Here is a 15,596-nt window from a genome sequence, read left to right as displayed (position 1 = left end):
GTTTGTTTCGACCTTACATGCTGCCATGATCTAATAACTGTGTAACCTGCAACTATGAGTTGAAACTCATGTAAAGCGCTCTGATACCTCCGGGTCTAGCCAGCGCTATATAAAACCTATAAAATAAATAAAGAGTCATGTTTTGAATGTTGCAGCAGGTGCAGTGGCACTGGGGCCAAAAGTTGTCATAATTCCTTGAAACACAACATATTGCTATATTTTACTAATAAACAGTCACAAATGCAGTTATCTTGAAGGCACTAAAAGCGTAATTTGAATGGTGCAGCAGGTGCAGTGGCACTGGGCCCAAAAGTTGTCAGAACACCTCTAAACACATAACATTGCTATTACATCAATTCATTCTTTTATTTCCCTCTTTTATTTCATTTTTCATAATGTTGCTATTACTTATCCGCACTATTCCACTTGTAACAGCACAATATATTGCCCTTTTGTACATAAACAAGTTATAACACTTTAACAGACTTTCTGTAACTTGTATTGTACAACTACCCAGCAAACTACAAATTACAACAAAAAACTGCTCATTATTAATCACATAGGAGAAACCTAATGCATTTACCAATGCTTATTAAAAAAACTCTTTATTGATTTTGACACAACCAGGTGGAAAGCGGTCACCTGTCTGCGAACAGTTAAGCATGAGGCATGTTGCATGCTTACATCAGAATCTGTTGTCCGAGACATCCTCCTATGCCCTACTGGGCTGAGATATACAATCGAAAAACACACAAACCACTCAACCGCATACTCTGTTGCAACTTAGTTTTCTCAGTTCCATGTGCCCGTCTGGGAATCCCCTCCCTTCCTTGGCGCACCCTAATGGAATGTCTTCCTCTGCATGCTGCCATGGTGCCCATACTTTATCTAACTTCTTGGGGCAGCATCCTGCCTTATACACAAGTTTTTCTAATCACCTACACCAGTCTACATTGGATTCCTAGGCATGCTCCATTGGAGTGTCATCTCGTCCCCACATTCTGATCACGTCTCGTTTCGCCACCATCAATGCAGTGTTACAAAAAAGGAGGAAGTAGCGGTCCAGGGTCTGCTTACCCCAGACAACCAAGGCTATCAGTGCAGGGCAGCTCTATTGTGCATTCTTCCTTCCCCCCGTATATCTGACTCTTTGGGCAACTCCAGATGGTATGTATTGGTGTGCCCCTCTGCCTGTATCCATCAATCACAGGTCTGTGGCAGGCCTGAGACAGGTTCACAAGGCTACTTAAGTGGGTGGCACAACAAGTTCTGCAGGCCCACTTGTAGCATTTAATTTACAAGCCCTAGGTACATGTAGTACCACTTTACTAGGGACAGTCTACGCCATTCATTCCCATATGGAGCAATCTCAATATTGTGGGATAGGCCCTGTGGAGGAGTTTCAACTGGATGAGTTGAAATCCAGCTTGTATTGCTGCCTCTCAGGGGGTATGTACAGGCTGGCTGCCATTCATCATCCTCCAATCTGCCCTGGTCCCCTTCCCATTTTTCAGTGGGGAGCGCTAGTGGGAGTAGGCTGTTAAGTAGGAGAGTCAAGTAGAGACAGCACAATGTGTGGCTGGTTATGGGAGCGCCCAGGACCCTATATTATAGAGGTGATTCACACGGAGTCTTCCTCTGAGACTCCACATGCAGCCGTAGAAAGTACCGTAAATGAGGAAGCACAAATATTGACACTTGGACAGTTAATATTGTTCCTGTAGTTTTGGGAACAGTATAATCTCTTGTCCCCTACAGACGTCACCCACCTTGGGCATTCTCAGTAGGTCCCACTTACCATGGCCCCCCATTACATGTAGCCCCTTCAGTGTTTCTGAGGCCCATAGTGGGATTTCCATCGTCAGTTTACCTTTCCAGCCCAGCGTTTTAGTGGCTTTATGCCAAGTCTCAACTACCACTGTGGTGGGTGTCGGCATCTGAGCCATCCCTCTTCCCCCATAGAGTCCTCAGACACAGTCCACCAGGCTCATTGTGGCCACCACGGATGATTCCTGTTGGGAGGAGAAGGCACACTCATTAACTGTCTGAAGCTGGGTTGCCCAATAGTACAGGTGTAGGTCCGAGGGGGCTATGCGCCCCGAGGCTTTCTAGTGAGAGATGTCCAAGCAATCCTCGTTGATGGGCACATTTAACTTACCTACAAGTCTCTAGTATATGGTAACCAGTATACACCAGGGCTTGTAAGTTAAATGTCTCTAGTGGACCGCAGCACCTATTATGCTACCAATGAAGTGCCAAAGGAAGCATGTCGCTGCACCCTGATTGTGCGGTTTTAAAACTGCAGATTTGATCTGGCAAAATAACTATTTTTGCCAACTGTAAACCTACCTCTTTAACACTTATATGACACCCCCTTAAATAGGCCCTTCATGCCCATAGCGAAGGGTGCATGGTATTTAAAAGGAAGACCATGTGTGCTTATGTTTTATATGTCATGGCAATGAAAAGTCTACAGAACCGTTGTTTACTGTGGCAAGGCTGGCTCTCCTGTAGACAAGCGCTAAGTTGCATTATAACATCTTATAATGCATGAGATCAGTTTGGGACTAGCTAGAAAAATGATTCAATGACTCAGTTTAATAGAAATTCAAAATTCAACCTAAAGATCAATTCTGATTTTTAAATTACTATTTTAAAAATGCCCCTTTTAGAAAGTTAAAGTATACAAACTAAAGTATACTTTTTTGTATATTTAGTTTTTTTTTATACTTTTAGAAAGTTGCCATTTTGGGAATTAGGAAGCAAGAAAAAAAATGAGATACCTAAGAGGAAGCAGAAGAGTGGCTGGAGAAAAATAAGATCTAGGTAAGAGAATTGAGGATGACTTAGAGAAAATCAACTCCATCTCAGGAAATGGGTCATTTAAGATCTGCAGCAGTTTCTGGTTAGCACTGAAGTCCAGCATGCCATGGAGGTAGGAACAAAGGCAGGAACGCAAGGGTGGGTATTGTTTTATGCACTGATGTGCAGACACAATTGTTCTTGAAAATCTGCTCAAAGTTTTTTTATTAATTCCTATGCGACCAAAAACAGTTATTCGATTGACAAAACCTCTACAATGAGATCAGTTTACAGAAACGTCTTATGAATGCACTTTCACAAAATAATGAATATGGCTTTTGAACCACACTTCATCCTGCAACTGTTTGTACCTTCTACATGTCCATTAGTGTTGCACAAGAAATGGAAAAAAACATTTTCAAATGCTCTCCAAATGATTTTGTAAATGGCTCTCATTTGTTCAAATAATCATCGCATTTCGTCTCATTCTGTTATGCCCATTTTGACACAAGCACACCAGTGTTCCATAGTTTAGTTCAGTTCATTTATCAACTAGAAGGACAGTGATATATGTGTGAGGAATATACTATGAGTCCGCAGCCCTTGTGTCTCAAAGTCATAGGTGTTGTTGAAACTTTGGGAGATAATAAATGAACAGAGCAAGATGCAGTGAGTACTGTTCACATAAATTCCAGTTTCATCAAATAATTTTGCATCTAAATTTTTCCAGCCACATGTTTACAAAATTGTATAAATCGTAGAATATGGTTTGGATGAGATGGACTTAAGTGGATTTATTGATTACCGTATACATTGCACGGTTTGAGAGGAAGCTCAAACCCCCAAAGGAGAAGACACTGGGGATTATTGGATTGTCTAAATGTCACAACAGATCAAATTGTGAGAAGAAAAATTGTAGGAAAGACTCCCCAGAAATGCTGTGATGGTATTGCTTCAGAAATGAACAGTTGCATTACATTTCATCATTTGTTTACTTTTTAATGCACCGCTGGGTACCGGTAAGTTAATACTGTAGTCTGCATCTTGTGCTGTCTTTGAAAAGGTGACTATTGAGACCATATCATCTCCAATGTCCACTTGAGATCTCCAGCGTCTGCAGACGAGCAACTTCTTCAAAGCCCTCTGGAAGTCCCTGTTTAAGAAGGCATAAAGCATGGGGTTGATTGTGGAATTGCAGTAGCCTAACCATGTAAGAATTTTAAAGGAGTTGATGAGGACCGTGCTGGCAGACTCGATCCCCTTTATGGCTATCCAAACGTTAAGCACAAAGTACGGCAGCCAACACATGACAAAAACGGAAATGATGATGCTCATCGTTCTGGTTGCTTTGTTTTCCAGGTGCAAGTTGTTTCGCCGCTTGCTATCTGGATGGTAGTGGAGATCCAGGGTCTGGGATACGATACGAGTGGCTTTAAGTCGAGATGCTCTATAGATGAAGAAATACATGCTGCACATGATCATGAAGGGGATGTAGAATGCTAGTGCAGAAGCCACAATGGCAAATGTCCAGTTGGTGACAAATACGCATTCTTTGCCTGTGTCAAAGTCTATACCTGGTATCTCATTCCATCCTTGCATGACAGGAAGGAAAGATATTAGAGATGAGTAGACCCATATTGTTATGGTCATTAAAATGCACCTGCAAAAACACAAGGAAACATCATTAGTGTGCACTGGGAACAATAATCCATTTTCTTCATTTAAACATGGTTGTTTAGCAGTGTTTGATCATGTCTTGTGATTGTATCACCCACAGATCACAATGAGATGAAAGAACAAATGGCCAACAGTTGATAGTTACTAATAGATATTTGATTTACCGGATCAAGCATTACAAATCATCTGATGTATTTTGTGCCTCACTTTAATGAACCACCCATCAAAATTGTCAAAATGTTTTTCACAGGATGTTGCTTTTGTGTTCCAGCATTAATAAGTCTACTTTCTGGGTAGTCTTGCCTACTAAATGGAGCTTGCATTGGAATGTGAGGAGATACATTACATTGTCAGTATTAGAGTTAGTAACAAAACATCACACACCAGAGTTACACCGAAGGGATCATCAGTGGGTGTTCCATCTCAAAAATCATCAGCCTGGCTTCATTGAGGAGACATAATGAAACCAAATCATTTGATCTGAATAAAGCTACTTGTTTTAAAGGTTCATCACACCTGAGTCCACAATATCAACACTGAAAAAAACCTGAAGTTGAAGACAACCATACAGAGACTACCAGACCCTACGGAACAACACCCCTGTTTTAAGTGTAACATTTGTTGCCTGACATGCAAGGTGACTGAATTTGATTTTGGCTGCATACCTGTTGGAAGCTGTAACAATTCATTAACTGTAACTTTAGGAACTTGTGTATCTTATTAAATGCCCCTGTAACTTGATATACATAGGCATGACCTCCAGGAGCATATGTGACAGAATCAACAAACGTTGCACCACAATAGGATGCAAACGTGAAGCAACGAAGCTATACATGGATTTTGGACACACTGATAAAGATCTTATATGGTATGTCATTGAATGACTAAGACCCTTGAGGAGGGACTTAGCCCAACCACACTTGCGGTTTGAGCAACGCTGGATTTATAGGCTGCACAGGGACTTCTGGTGTCTAAATTATGAGATCCCGTGATTACATCCAAATTCCCAAAGAACCTCTTGACTATTATAAAATTGGTAGGATGATATCATCCCTTTTCACCTGAATGTTTTTTCAACACCTCAGCATCTTGCTGAGACCAGATAAGTTGTCATGTCATATATATATTTTGAGATTGGGTGCAAATAATGTTCTGTATTGAACTGCGATTTTAAAAAACATTGGCAATTGATTCAAATTTGTTCATCTAATTTTTCAACTGTTGTAATTGTGAAATGTTTCAGAACCATTAGAGAGTTAATGATAAGTGATGTTCTTGAGAGTAAGAAGGCTCCACCAGAAGGTACGGCAGGTCATTATGAGGCAACAAACAAGGGTTTCATTCGCCTGTGGCTTTGTCAATGGCATAAGATTACCAATAAGGTGGAAGTACTAAAATGTCCACAATATGACACATTTGATTTGAAGGTTATTTAAAACATGAGGTGACTATCATATGATATGAAACCACCTCCTAGACTTGCACAATAGGAAGCATTACATGCTTGGGAGCATGCAGCTCATATCAAAGAGAAAGAAAGGCATCAGAATAGAGCAAAAAAGAGCATTGTGTAATTACGCCGATGCTACATAGGATGAAGAACAGCATAGATGGAGAAAATGTGTATTTGAGGTAGCTAGAATGTACCCCTGCATTGACAACAGAATAGCCTAAATAGAATCAGAAGCAGTAAAATGAAGATGCCCTGTTGTCCTCACAGCCTTATGTTGCCTCATCATCAGATTCAGAGAGCACTACAACATCTAGTGGTACAGTTGCCACAGCCCCTGTTGAACCAAATATAGTTCAGATTCGGGAACCACGCACATCTCTCTCTATTTCAATTGCCTAGGATAAAACGGCTACTACTGTAATTGCTCCAGGTGTTTCAGCTTCCATTGTGATGGTTCCTGCACCAATTTTACCAGGCATATCAGCTCAGACATTATTAATTCTTTTTGTGTCCACACTGATAAGTACAGCCTAAGCCCTTTTCCTTCAGGAGCTGTAGATGGATAGCTGTGGCAGGGTTTGTCCGGACGTTGAGCAACTCACAGATTGTTGCCTGGACCCCACCACAAAACTTTTAGACTTAAAATAAAGGAAACAAAATGCTTTTACATTTCCATTTGCTCAAGGGGAAATGCGATCATTTGATAATGAGATTTTGCCCCATGGTTTGAAGAAACTTCTAAGATTAGGGGAACAGTAGATGCAGAGGCACCATCCATAAGTCAAGGAAGGGTTAGACCCCCAGATGTACCAAAATTGAAGGTGGAATTTGAAGAAATTGTTAGGAGATGCTTAGACATCTCACATTTGAATCAATATCAGGAAAATGAACTCATATACCCGAGTCAGGATAGTACAAGGCATGCAGCTACTACACATGAAAAACTAACAGAATTACCAGAAAAATATGAAGCGGATCTTTCTAAAAGTATTCCTTTGCAGAAAAGTTTTAGAGCGATTGTCACCATGCAATCTTTAGGAATGAAGCTACACATTGCTGGATTTGTTAAATGCATTCTGAAATGGGGCGATTTCAGCAGATTAGCGAGCAAATGGGTAAAAAAGCAGGGAAAGAAAAAGAAGCAACCAGACACTGTAGAGGTACATGGTAAATCACCTCCAGTACCACCAGATGAAGATGAGGCTTTGACATTCCTTTTGATGGAGATACCAGGTGGAGGAGATGTGCAATTGGCATGGAGTTGAGGTGATCTTGCGACATTCATGAACAACTTCTCTAAACTGAAAAAAAATCATGCTCAATGGTATACTCTGGTTGAAATTTCTGTGGAAATTGTGAAGGTTTTGTGTACAGACTTAAATACCTTTTCTGACATTGTGGTCCTAAGTGATCTATGGGTTGAATGTAAGATAGCTGTACAATGGCCACGTACCGAATCCCCAAGAAATCCATGTACCAGTGCACCTTCACCTGCGGTGATGACAAAGTATAATGAGGTGATGACTTTCCTGAAGGGAAGGATTCCAGCAAGCGGCATTGATTGGTTAAAGATAAATAGGATGACTCATGAAGCTAAAGAATCAGTGCATGCCTATTATGAACTGTTGTTACAGTTTGAACAGCACAGTGGACAACAAAATGCTGAAAGGGGAAATATGGGCAGCTCTGTGTCACAGTTCATGCTTGAGTTACATCCAGAGATCAGTATGCTCATACAATAGCGGGCAGCTTTTTCCTCAACTACAAGATTATGTTTGAGTAAAGAATAGCAAAAACTAAGGAATTCACCTCTCGATTCATCCTTTTGTTAACAAATAGCATTTTACTGATATACATTTTTTGCTTGAAAGTTTCCTCTCAGCTTGTTGTTTTAAAAAAAAACAACAGAATATGATTTGCTGGCGAGTCAAATCATTACATAAGATCCTGAGGTATGCTAAATACTGGAGAGATGAACAGGGGATGAAGTAGAAAAGGCTTAAAGAGAAGTTAATGCTTGCACAGATGAAGCTTGCACAGAAAGGTTTCAAATCAGTCATATGAAGGGAATGTTGGTGGAATGCAGGGTGGAGTTAATGTTTCACAAGGAAGAGATCGATGTGTTTCAGTTGATCCAAATTCAGGAGTAGATATTGCAACGTTGAAGGAATCTACTCCTTGTCATTATTATAACAAGCTTGGGCATTGGAAAAGGGAATGTTGGCAAAACCCTAATAGAGTAAGTAGTGATGGGCAAAGGCAAAGTGTGAATCTACCTCAAATGTAGAATGTCCCAGTTCAGGTCCCAGTTCAACGAATGCAAAATCCAAATCAATCACAAGTCTCTATGGTGCAGATCCTACAGGCTCTGATGGCTCCACAGAATGTGCATAACCCTAGACTTAATATGAATCAAGCACCAAGAGCCAACCTAAATCCTTTCTAGATTCAGGAATCCATTTAAACAATTCCCTATGTTTGAGAACCAGAGTTTTGACTCTGATAATTTGCAATGGTGGTACCTGAGGGTACATTGCGTACTTGGCACAGTCTTAGAGGTAGACCAGAGTGGTCCATTTGTAGAAGGAGAAGTAAATGGCCACCAAGTGCCATTTTTGAATGACACCAGTGCTAGCCATTCCACTGTTAGAACAACAGAAGTCACTGACCTACCACTTTCTGGGAAAAAACTATCCAAATTGTAGGTGTCACGAATAAGCAAATAACCCTGTCTCAAAGAAGGTACCTGTAAAAATACGCTCATTTGAAGAAGATCATCAATTTGTTGTGTGTGATTCAAGTCCTGTAAACCTGTTAGGATGGGATCTTTGCACAAATTAAATTGCACAATTTACTGTACCCCGAAAGTTGTCAAGTTCCAAACGCATGGTGAAGATGTTGAATTTTTAATGGCCAGACAGGGAACGGCTGTTAGATTTTTCCCTGTGAGAACGGTAGAGGACTTACCTCTCAATTTACGAAATGCTATGAGACCTGAAGTTTGGGAATTTTCAGGGAAAGACATTGGAATTATGAAGGGTGTAGAACCAGTTAGAATAATGATTAGACCAAATTATGAATTTCCAAGAATGCTACCATACAATCTCACACCCAAAACAGTGGCTGGAATTACTCCAGAGATTTAATCGATGTTACGGAATTTCAAAAGAAACAATTGGAGGTCCATGCAATTCACAGATCATGAGCTTACAAAAGCTAAGCGGCAAATATCGAATCATGCAGGACTTAAGAAAAATGAATAGCATAGTCATCGCATGTTGTCCCATGGTACTGCATCCAGCTACAATACTATTTCAGACTCCCTGTTATGCAGAGTAGTTCACTGTAGTGGGCCTCTGCCAAGATTTCTTCTCAATCCCATTGCATGAGGACAATCAATTTCCGTTCTCTTTCAAATTTCAAAACATAGTTTTGGCATGGTGCCAAGTCCCACAAGTGTGCACATAAAGCCCATTGATCTTTATTTAGATCTTGAAAGAGAATCTTTAGACTTTGCAAATGCAATGCAATTCAGTTCTTGTGTAGTATATTGATGACCTACTTGTTGCGTCAAGTACACAAGAAGCCTACAGACAGGATATGATTGCCTTGCTAAATCACTTAGCTAAGAATGGGCATAAAGTGTCCCTTAGTAATTGCAATACTGCCAAAAAGAGGTCTTATATTCAGGACATCTCTGTCGTGCCCCTGCACTGGAAATGCCTGATCACAGTAAAACGTAAATTTTCTTTTGCAGTGAGAGGGAGAACTGCACTCTCTCAGTGCTTACTCAATTGCATGGAGACTCTCAAAGACCTGTGGCATATTTTTCAACTATTTTTAACCCTTTTGCCATAGGAATGCCAGGCTACCTTGAGGCTTTTGTGGCGGTTAGTGTCAGAATTGAAAGAAGTGAGAGTATAGTCATGAGGCATGATATTACAGTGATGGTCCCTCATTAGATGGACATTTTGTTCACACAAACTAAAGCTCAGCATATTACAAGTAGCAGACCCACAAAATATGAACAACTGATTCTTGCAGCATAATAATTTTACTTTGAAAATATGTTAGACTCTTAATCCAGCTACATTGTTACCATTGCCTGAGAATGAAATTTTGGGAAAGAGATTGAACATGACTGTATCGATGTCATGATTTTATGGACCAAGCGAAGACGTGATATTAAGGATAAACCCCTTAATGAGCCCGACTATGTTATCGTTGATGATGGCTCATGCCTAAGAGAAAATGAGGGGAATTTGAGAGCAGATTATGCTGTTTGCACAATTCAGGAAGTGGAAGAAGCTTACTGGCTTCGAGGTGCTACCTGTGCTCAAGTGGCAGAACTGGTTGCCCTTACTAGAGCACGTTATCTTTCAGAGCAATTGTGGGTGACAATATTTACTGACATTCAATATGGCTTTAGTGTGGTCCATGATTGTGCACAGTTATGGTCACAGAGGGGATTTATGACTTTGTCCGGGGCTCCTATCCGGAATAGAGAATGTGTGATGAGACTGTTGTAAGCATTACACTGCCACAAGCAATTGCCATTATTCAATGTGCATCCTACAGGAGCCGAAATGATTATGTGACTGTAGGAAGCAGATATGTCAACGAAGTTGCTTGGTACTGTGCAATTGTGGCATGGGCATTTAATGGCAAATATGCAAATGAATCTTTTAAGGACACCACCCTTTTAATGCTGTTGTCAGTAGCTGATACTTGGGAGGAAATCAAGAGATTGCAAGGAAAAAGTGTCAGAGTCAGAACAGCACGGATGGGTCAGATCAGGATGTGTTAAAACACAAATGAGATCTAGATTTCAGCTGAATGAAGAACTGTGTTACCTGATAGCCTGCTATTTCCCATGATGAGACATTTTCAAGGCCCTGCATACATTGGAAGGGATGCCATAGTGAGACTATTTCAGAATAATTGCTTCAATCCCAGATTTAGAGCTCTAGCTGATGAGTTGTGCCACCGATGTGTGACTTGTCAACAACTGAATGTTGGGAGATTAACCCATGTAACCATGAGCCATATAGATAGATCGGGAGGAACCTTTAACAGGATGCAGTTGGACTTTATTAAATGCCTGTTTGTAACAGGCAGATGTATCCTGGTCAAAGTGTGCATTTTCTCTCAAGGGCTAAAAGCGTACCCAATACAGAGAAATGACAGTCTCACTGTAACCAATCTGCTTTTGCGAGAAGTCATGCAAAGGTTCGGATTTAGGATTTATCTGGAGTCAGACAGAGGGACATATTTTAATGATGAGTTCCTTAGAATGCTGTGTGTGGAATTACAAGTGGAACAGAGATTGCATTGTAGTTACAGACCAGAAGCTTATGAAATAGTCAAGCAACTTAATGGCACACTGACATCAATTTTAGCCACGTTGAAATGGCCAGATGCCTTGGCCTTTGTGTTGACCAGTCTCCGAAGCACTACTGACAGAAGAACATGATTGTCACCACAAAAAATACTCATGGGACATGCCATGAGACTGCCTGCTGTGCCTGCAACTGTGCTGTAAATATAACAGATGACAAGATTTCCAACTACTGCAAGGGGTTGGCTGATAGTACATTCTGTCTCTCACCAGGTTGGAGCTCCTACTGCCACCCAAAGTCAGGAGCAGTGCCATGACCTTAACTCAACCAATTGGATGCTAATAAAAATCACATCTGACAACCATCTTTGAGGCTAAGGTGGAAGGGATATCCAACTGGATTTATGCCTCCCATACCCAGAGAATGAGATGTCCACTTGATGAGGTGGTGACATTTGAACCAGGACCACACTTCCATAAGGACCAGCGGGGGGTGACGATCATCAAAATTCCTCACCTATCCAGGTTCCCAAAATATCGCAGAGTTGTGTAGAAGCATCCCCTGAAGGTGAAGGGCTGATACCTGAAAGAGGGGATGCTGTAGAACCAACTACTGGTGCAACCGAATGACCCTGATGAAGGAACAAGAATGAGACGCGAGAGGAATGGTCAAAGAGTAGGAGGCAATTAAAATCTTGGGTGTCAGTTGAACACACACCACAACCCATTGTTAAAGAAACAGAATCTAGTAGTAGAAGCGATACGAAGGACAAACAACAGACACCTAGGAGATCTAAGATAGAAAGAGTATCTTGCTGCAGGTATTCAGCACCTGAATGGACTTATTATACAGACAGTGTGCCTAATCCGATAGCCTATGATCCGGATAAATATATAAAAGAACTACTTTAATCTCCATGATATGCAACATTATTACAGCACATGATTAAACCTGTGAACCAAAATCACAATTTAAGTTTGACTCATTTGCTATCTAATTTATTCAATTCAACAATAATTGATGTTTCTAATCATGGACTGTGTCTGAATCAAATTGCTGAATAGACTGTGGCAACTGATAAAGGAATGTAACATTTATTGCTTACAGAAAAACAAAACAAGTAAAAAATGAAAAGAATTAACAAGAATTCCCTCGGGCCAAGGTTGTGGTAGAAGAGTAGAGTTCACATTCTTGAAAGAAGGCAGAATAGGGCTAGGGATGCCTCATGAAGACTACTGTATAAAAGCTGAATGAAAATAACTGCAAACTAACCATCAAAACGTTTTGTTCGTTTTGCACAAGTAGAGACAAATGCAGAAAACGATATCTGCCTGATGCTAAATTCTACTGAAGGTCTGACTGTAGGCAAACGTGTTTCCTTACCAAGGCTAGATACCGAATAGTGATTCCTGTAACCTTAATAGTTATTGTGTTAGTGTTAATGGTCTTTTTAGTTCATATGAATATCACCCCTCAGATAGAGATACTTAACACCACCCCTGCACCTACATAACCTGCACATAAAATAGACAAGAGAAAATTAAAAGTACCATTTATAGAAGCTAAGGGAGTTTGGTTCAAATCAAATGTTTATTCTAGATTAGTTCAATAGTACGCACACACTTTGGATGCTAAGGAGTGCTATGTTTGTGCACACTTACCTGCATCAGTTACTGAGGATGTGACCTACCATCATATTCAACGTTCATGTTGGACTTGGCCCTTTTTGCAGGGTCATCCCTAAACTTTTTGCCTTCCTCCTGTATATTTTCTGACCTGTTGTTGGCTGTTTTATGACTCTGGGCACCTTACCACTGCTGAGCAGTGCTAAGGTGCATATGCTCTCCCTATGGTAAAATGTATACATTGATTGGTGTCCATGTTTGGCTTATTCGGTTTACTATAAGCCCCTAGTAAAGTGCACCAGGAGTGCCAGGGCTTGTAAATGCGAATGCTGCTGGTGGGCCTGCAGCACTGGTTGTGCCACCCACAGAAGCGGCCTTGTAAAATGTGTCTAGGGTCTGCCACCGCAGACCCTGTGCGCGGTCTGGGACCGTCGCGCTGACTGCGCAAGTGCCCCCACTTGCCAGTCCCTAAACCTTCCCTTACCTACATATTAGCCACCCCTCTGGTAGGCCCAAGGGCAGGGTGCATTGTAGGCATAAGGTAGGACCTGCCCTGATGTGTGTGGCATGTCTTAGTAGTGAATTACAGCCATTTTCGTTTTTCACTATTGAAGGCTACCTGCTCTCCATAGGCCAGAATGGGCTGCTGGAGTCACTACACGCTGTGACCCCAGTGGACTCAGAGAGCACGGTAGAATGTCAAGTTTAGTATGCCTGAACTCAGAATAATAAAATACTTCTTGTAGTCAAGTTTATTTTAATATCCTGGGTTTGTAAATACTACTTTTAGAAAGTTAGTATTTACTGACCTGACCATTTCAGTCCGCCTCTGCTGTGTGTGTGTGTTCTTCCTAGCAACAGTAAGGAGCAGGGTTGGGGAATCCCCAGAGACAGGTTGGCTGCCAGGTGGTGGGTAGAGAGATGACCCCAGGATGGGTGGGAGGAGTACACCTTGACTCTTGAATAGACCTGTGCTCTGCCACCACAAAGCCGGCGCCGCCCCCTGTGGGGCGGCTGATGTCCCTGCCCTGCTGCTGAAAGGAAAGAGCAGAGTCACCATAACAAAGTGCTCCAGAACTGGAATGAGCCAGGCCCAGGCCCCCTGGCGCTAAAGAACAAAAGAATCATGGTATAAAAGTAGGAGCCTGGCTCCTAAGAAAGCAGAATCCTGTTTACCACAAAGAACCTCTGCCCGACTAGAAGGAGAAGAAGACGCTGGAGGAGCTGGCCTGCTGCTTGCCTTGCTGAGAAAGGAGAGGAAGAGACTTACTGAAAAGACTTTGCTACTTTGTGCTTGAACATTCTCCAAGGGCTTGATCTGAGCTTGCCCCCTGAACTGAACCCCAGGACCAGTGGGTTCTCTGTGCTTTTGCTCGTCCTCAAATTCGAGCCGTGTGTGCATCCCGCTGGAAAGAGACTGCGCCCCTCATCGCCCCTCCTAGGGCCGTGACACTCAGAAGCTTGCCTGCCTCAAACCCGTGAGAGCCCCGCTCCGTCCAGAGCCGCTCTCTGTCCCCGGGCCAGGCCGCCTGCATCCCTGTCACCGCCTGCTACTGGAGCGCGCTGACCGCGCTATCACCCCTCCCGCCGGAAGCCGTCCGACGACTGTGATCTACGCCGGGTCATCCAGCTGCACTGACTGTGCCCTGCGACCCTGCTTCGCTATCCCCGGACATCTCAGGCAGCGCCGCCCCCGCTGTGGAGACCCTCCTGCACCGCCGTGCTAAAGGGTCGCTGGCCGCGCCTGCCTACGTGCCCACACCTGCTGATTGAGGACCCAAGAACACTTCCCAAGCTGAGAGTCGCACCGACCTGTGCCGACTCTCCACATCACGAAAGAAGTTCCAGTATCGGGCTCGGGGCCCGCAACGCCTTATTTCCCCGTTCGCAGGAGCCGATCTCTGTGAGTACTGGAACCACAAGTAACATTTGCAAGAGACTACAAGGTCTCCATTTGAAGCTACGAACAAAGAACATTTGCCTGCTTTACAACCTGGTGGCATAGCGAAAACGTTGTTGGTCTTGTGATAAGTCTGCTGAGATATATATACCTATTTCTACATAAAGAAGCGTATTTTTCTACATATCCAAGTCTGGTGTCCGTTTCTGGGGGGATTGATGTATTTACTGTGTGTGTGATTGTAAGTGCTTAACCAACAACGCCTGAGGAATCGCCTTGGCTGCTCACGCCACGCACCTAGAGGGTGAGCAAGGGTCATTCACAAGGGGTTATCCTGCGCCCTGACGTAGAGGAGAGGGTTCCTGCTTGACACAAGGGTAACCTTGCGCCAACCAGAGACCCCGAGTCTAACAGTTCATATGAAGTTACCTGTAGTATATTGCTTAGTTTATTTTATAGGTCAAATCATTTTGAATATTATTTTTCCAATTATGACTTTATCCTTTGTGAAGTTCCTCTTCACAAAAGAACGAATCCTCACCCACATGCTGAGGAGATGGAAACAGCTTGTTTTTTCTTTAGGTCCCCTACAAAGATAGACACTGTTAAGGCATATGAACGAAATTTGACATGCTCAATGAGACCATTGGAAAATGTATTTATCCAAGCCTAAAAGAAAAGGAGAACTCACATGTTTCATACGACAACAAAGTAAGAAGAAGTTGAAAAGAATGTGTGGAAAGAGGCGGAAGATGAGCATAAAGAGAAAATGGTATATCCCAGATTGAAATTAGACAGAT

At 42.3% G+C, this 15,596-nt stretch overlaps 1 protein-coding gene across 1 annotated transcript in view; it reads right to left on the bottom strand.

The window, feature by feature from the left end:
• Positions 1-427: 427 nt before the first annotated feature.
• Positions 428-15,596, bottom strand: part of LOC146863210 (histamine H2 receptor-like) — a 525,832-nt gene continuing 510,663 nt past the window's right edge. The window contains exon 4 of the mRNA XM_085643349.1: positions 428-4,462. Within this exon, the coding sequence (XP_085499475.1) occupies positions 3,757-4,462 (706 nt within the window). The 3' untranslated portion in view covers positions 428-3,756. The remainder of the gene's footprint in view (positions 4,463-15,596) is intronic.

Source organism: Triturus cristatus, chromosome 2_2, assembly GCF_964204655.1.
Source record: "Triturus cristatus chromosome 2_2, aTriCri1.1, whole genome shotgun sequence".
Classification (NCBI taxonomy): domain Eukaryota; kingdom Metazoa; phylum Chordata; class Amphibia; order Caudata; family Salamandridae; genus Triturus; species Triturus cristatus.
The sequence above is the reverse complement of the archived record's forward strand: the minus strand, read 5'-3'. Positions and strand labels throughout refer to the sequence as shown.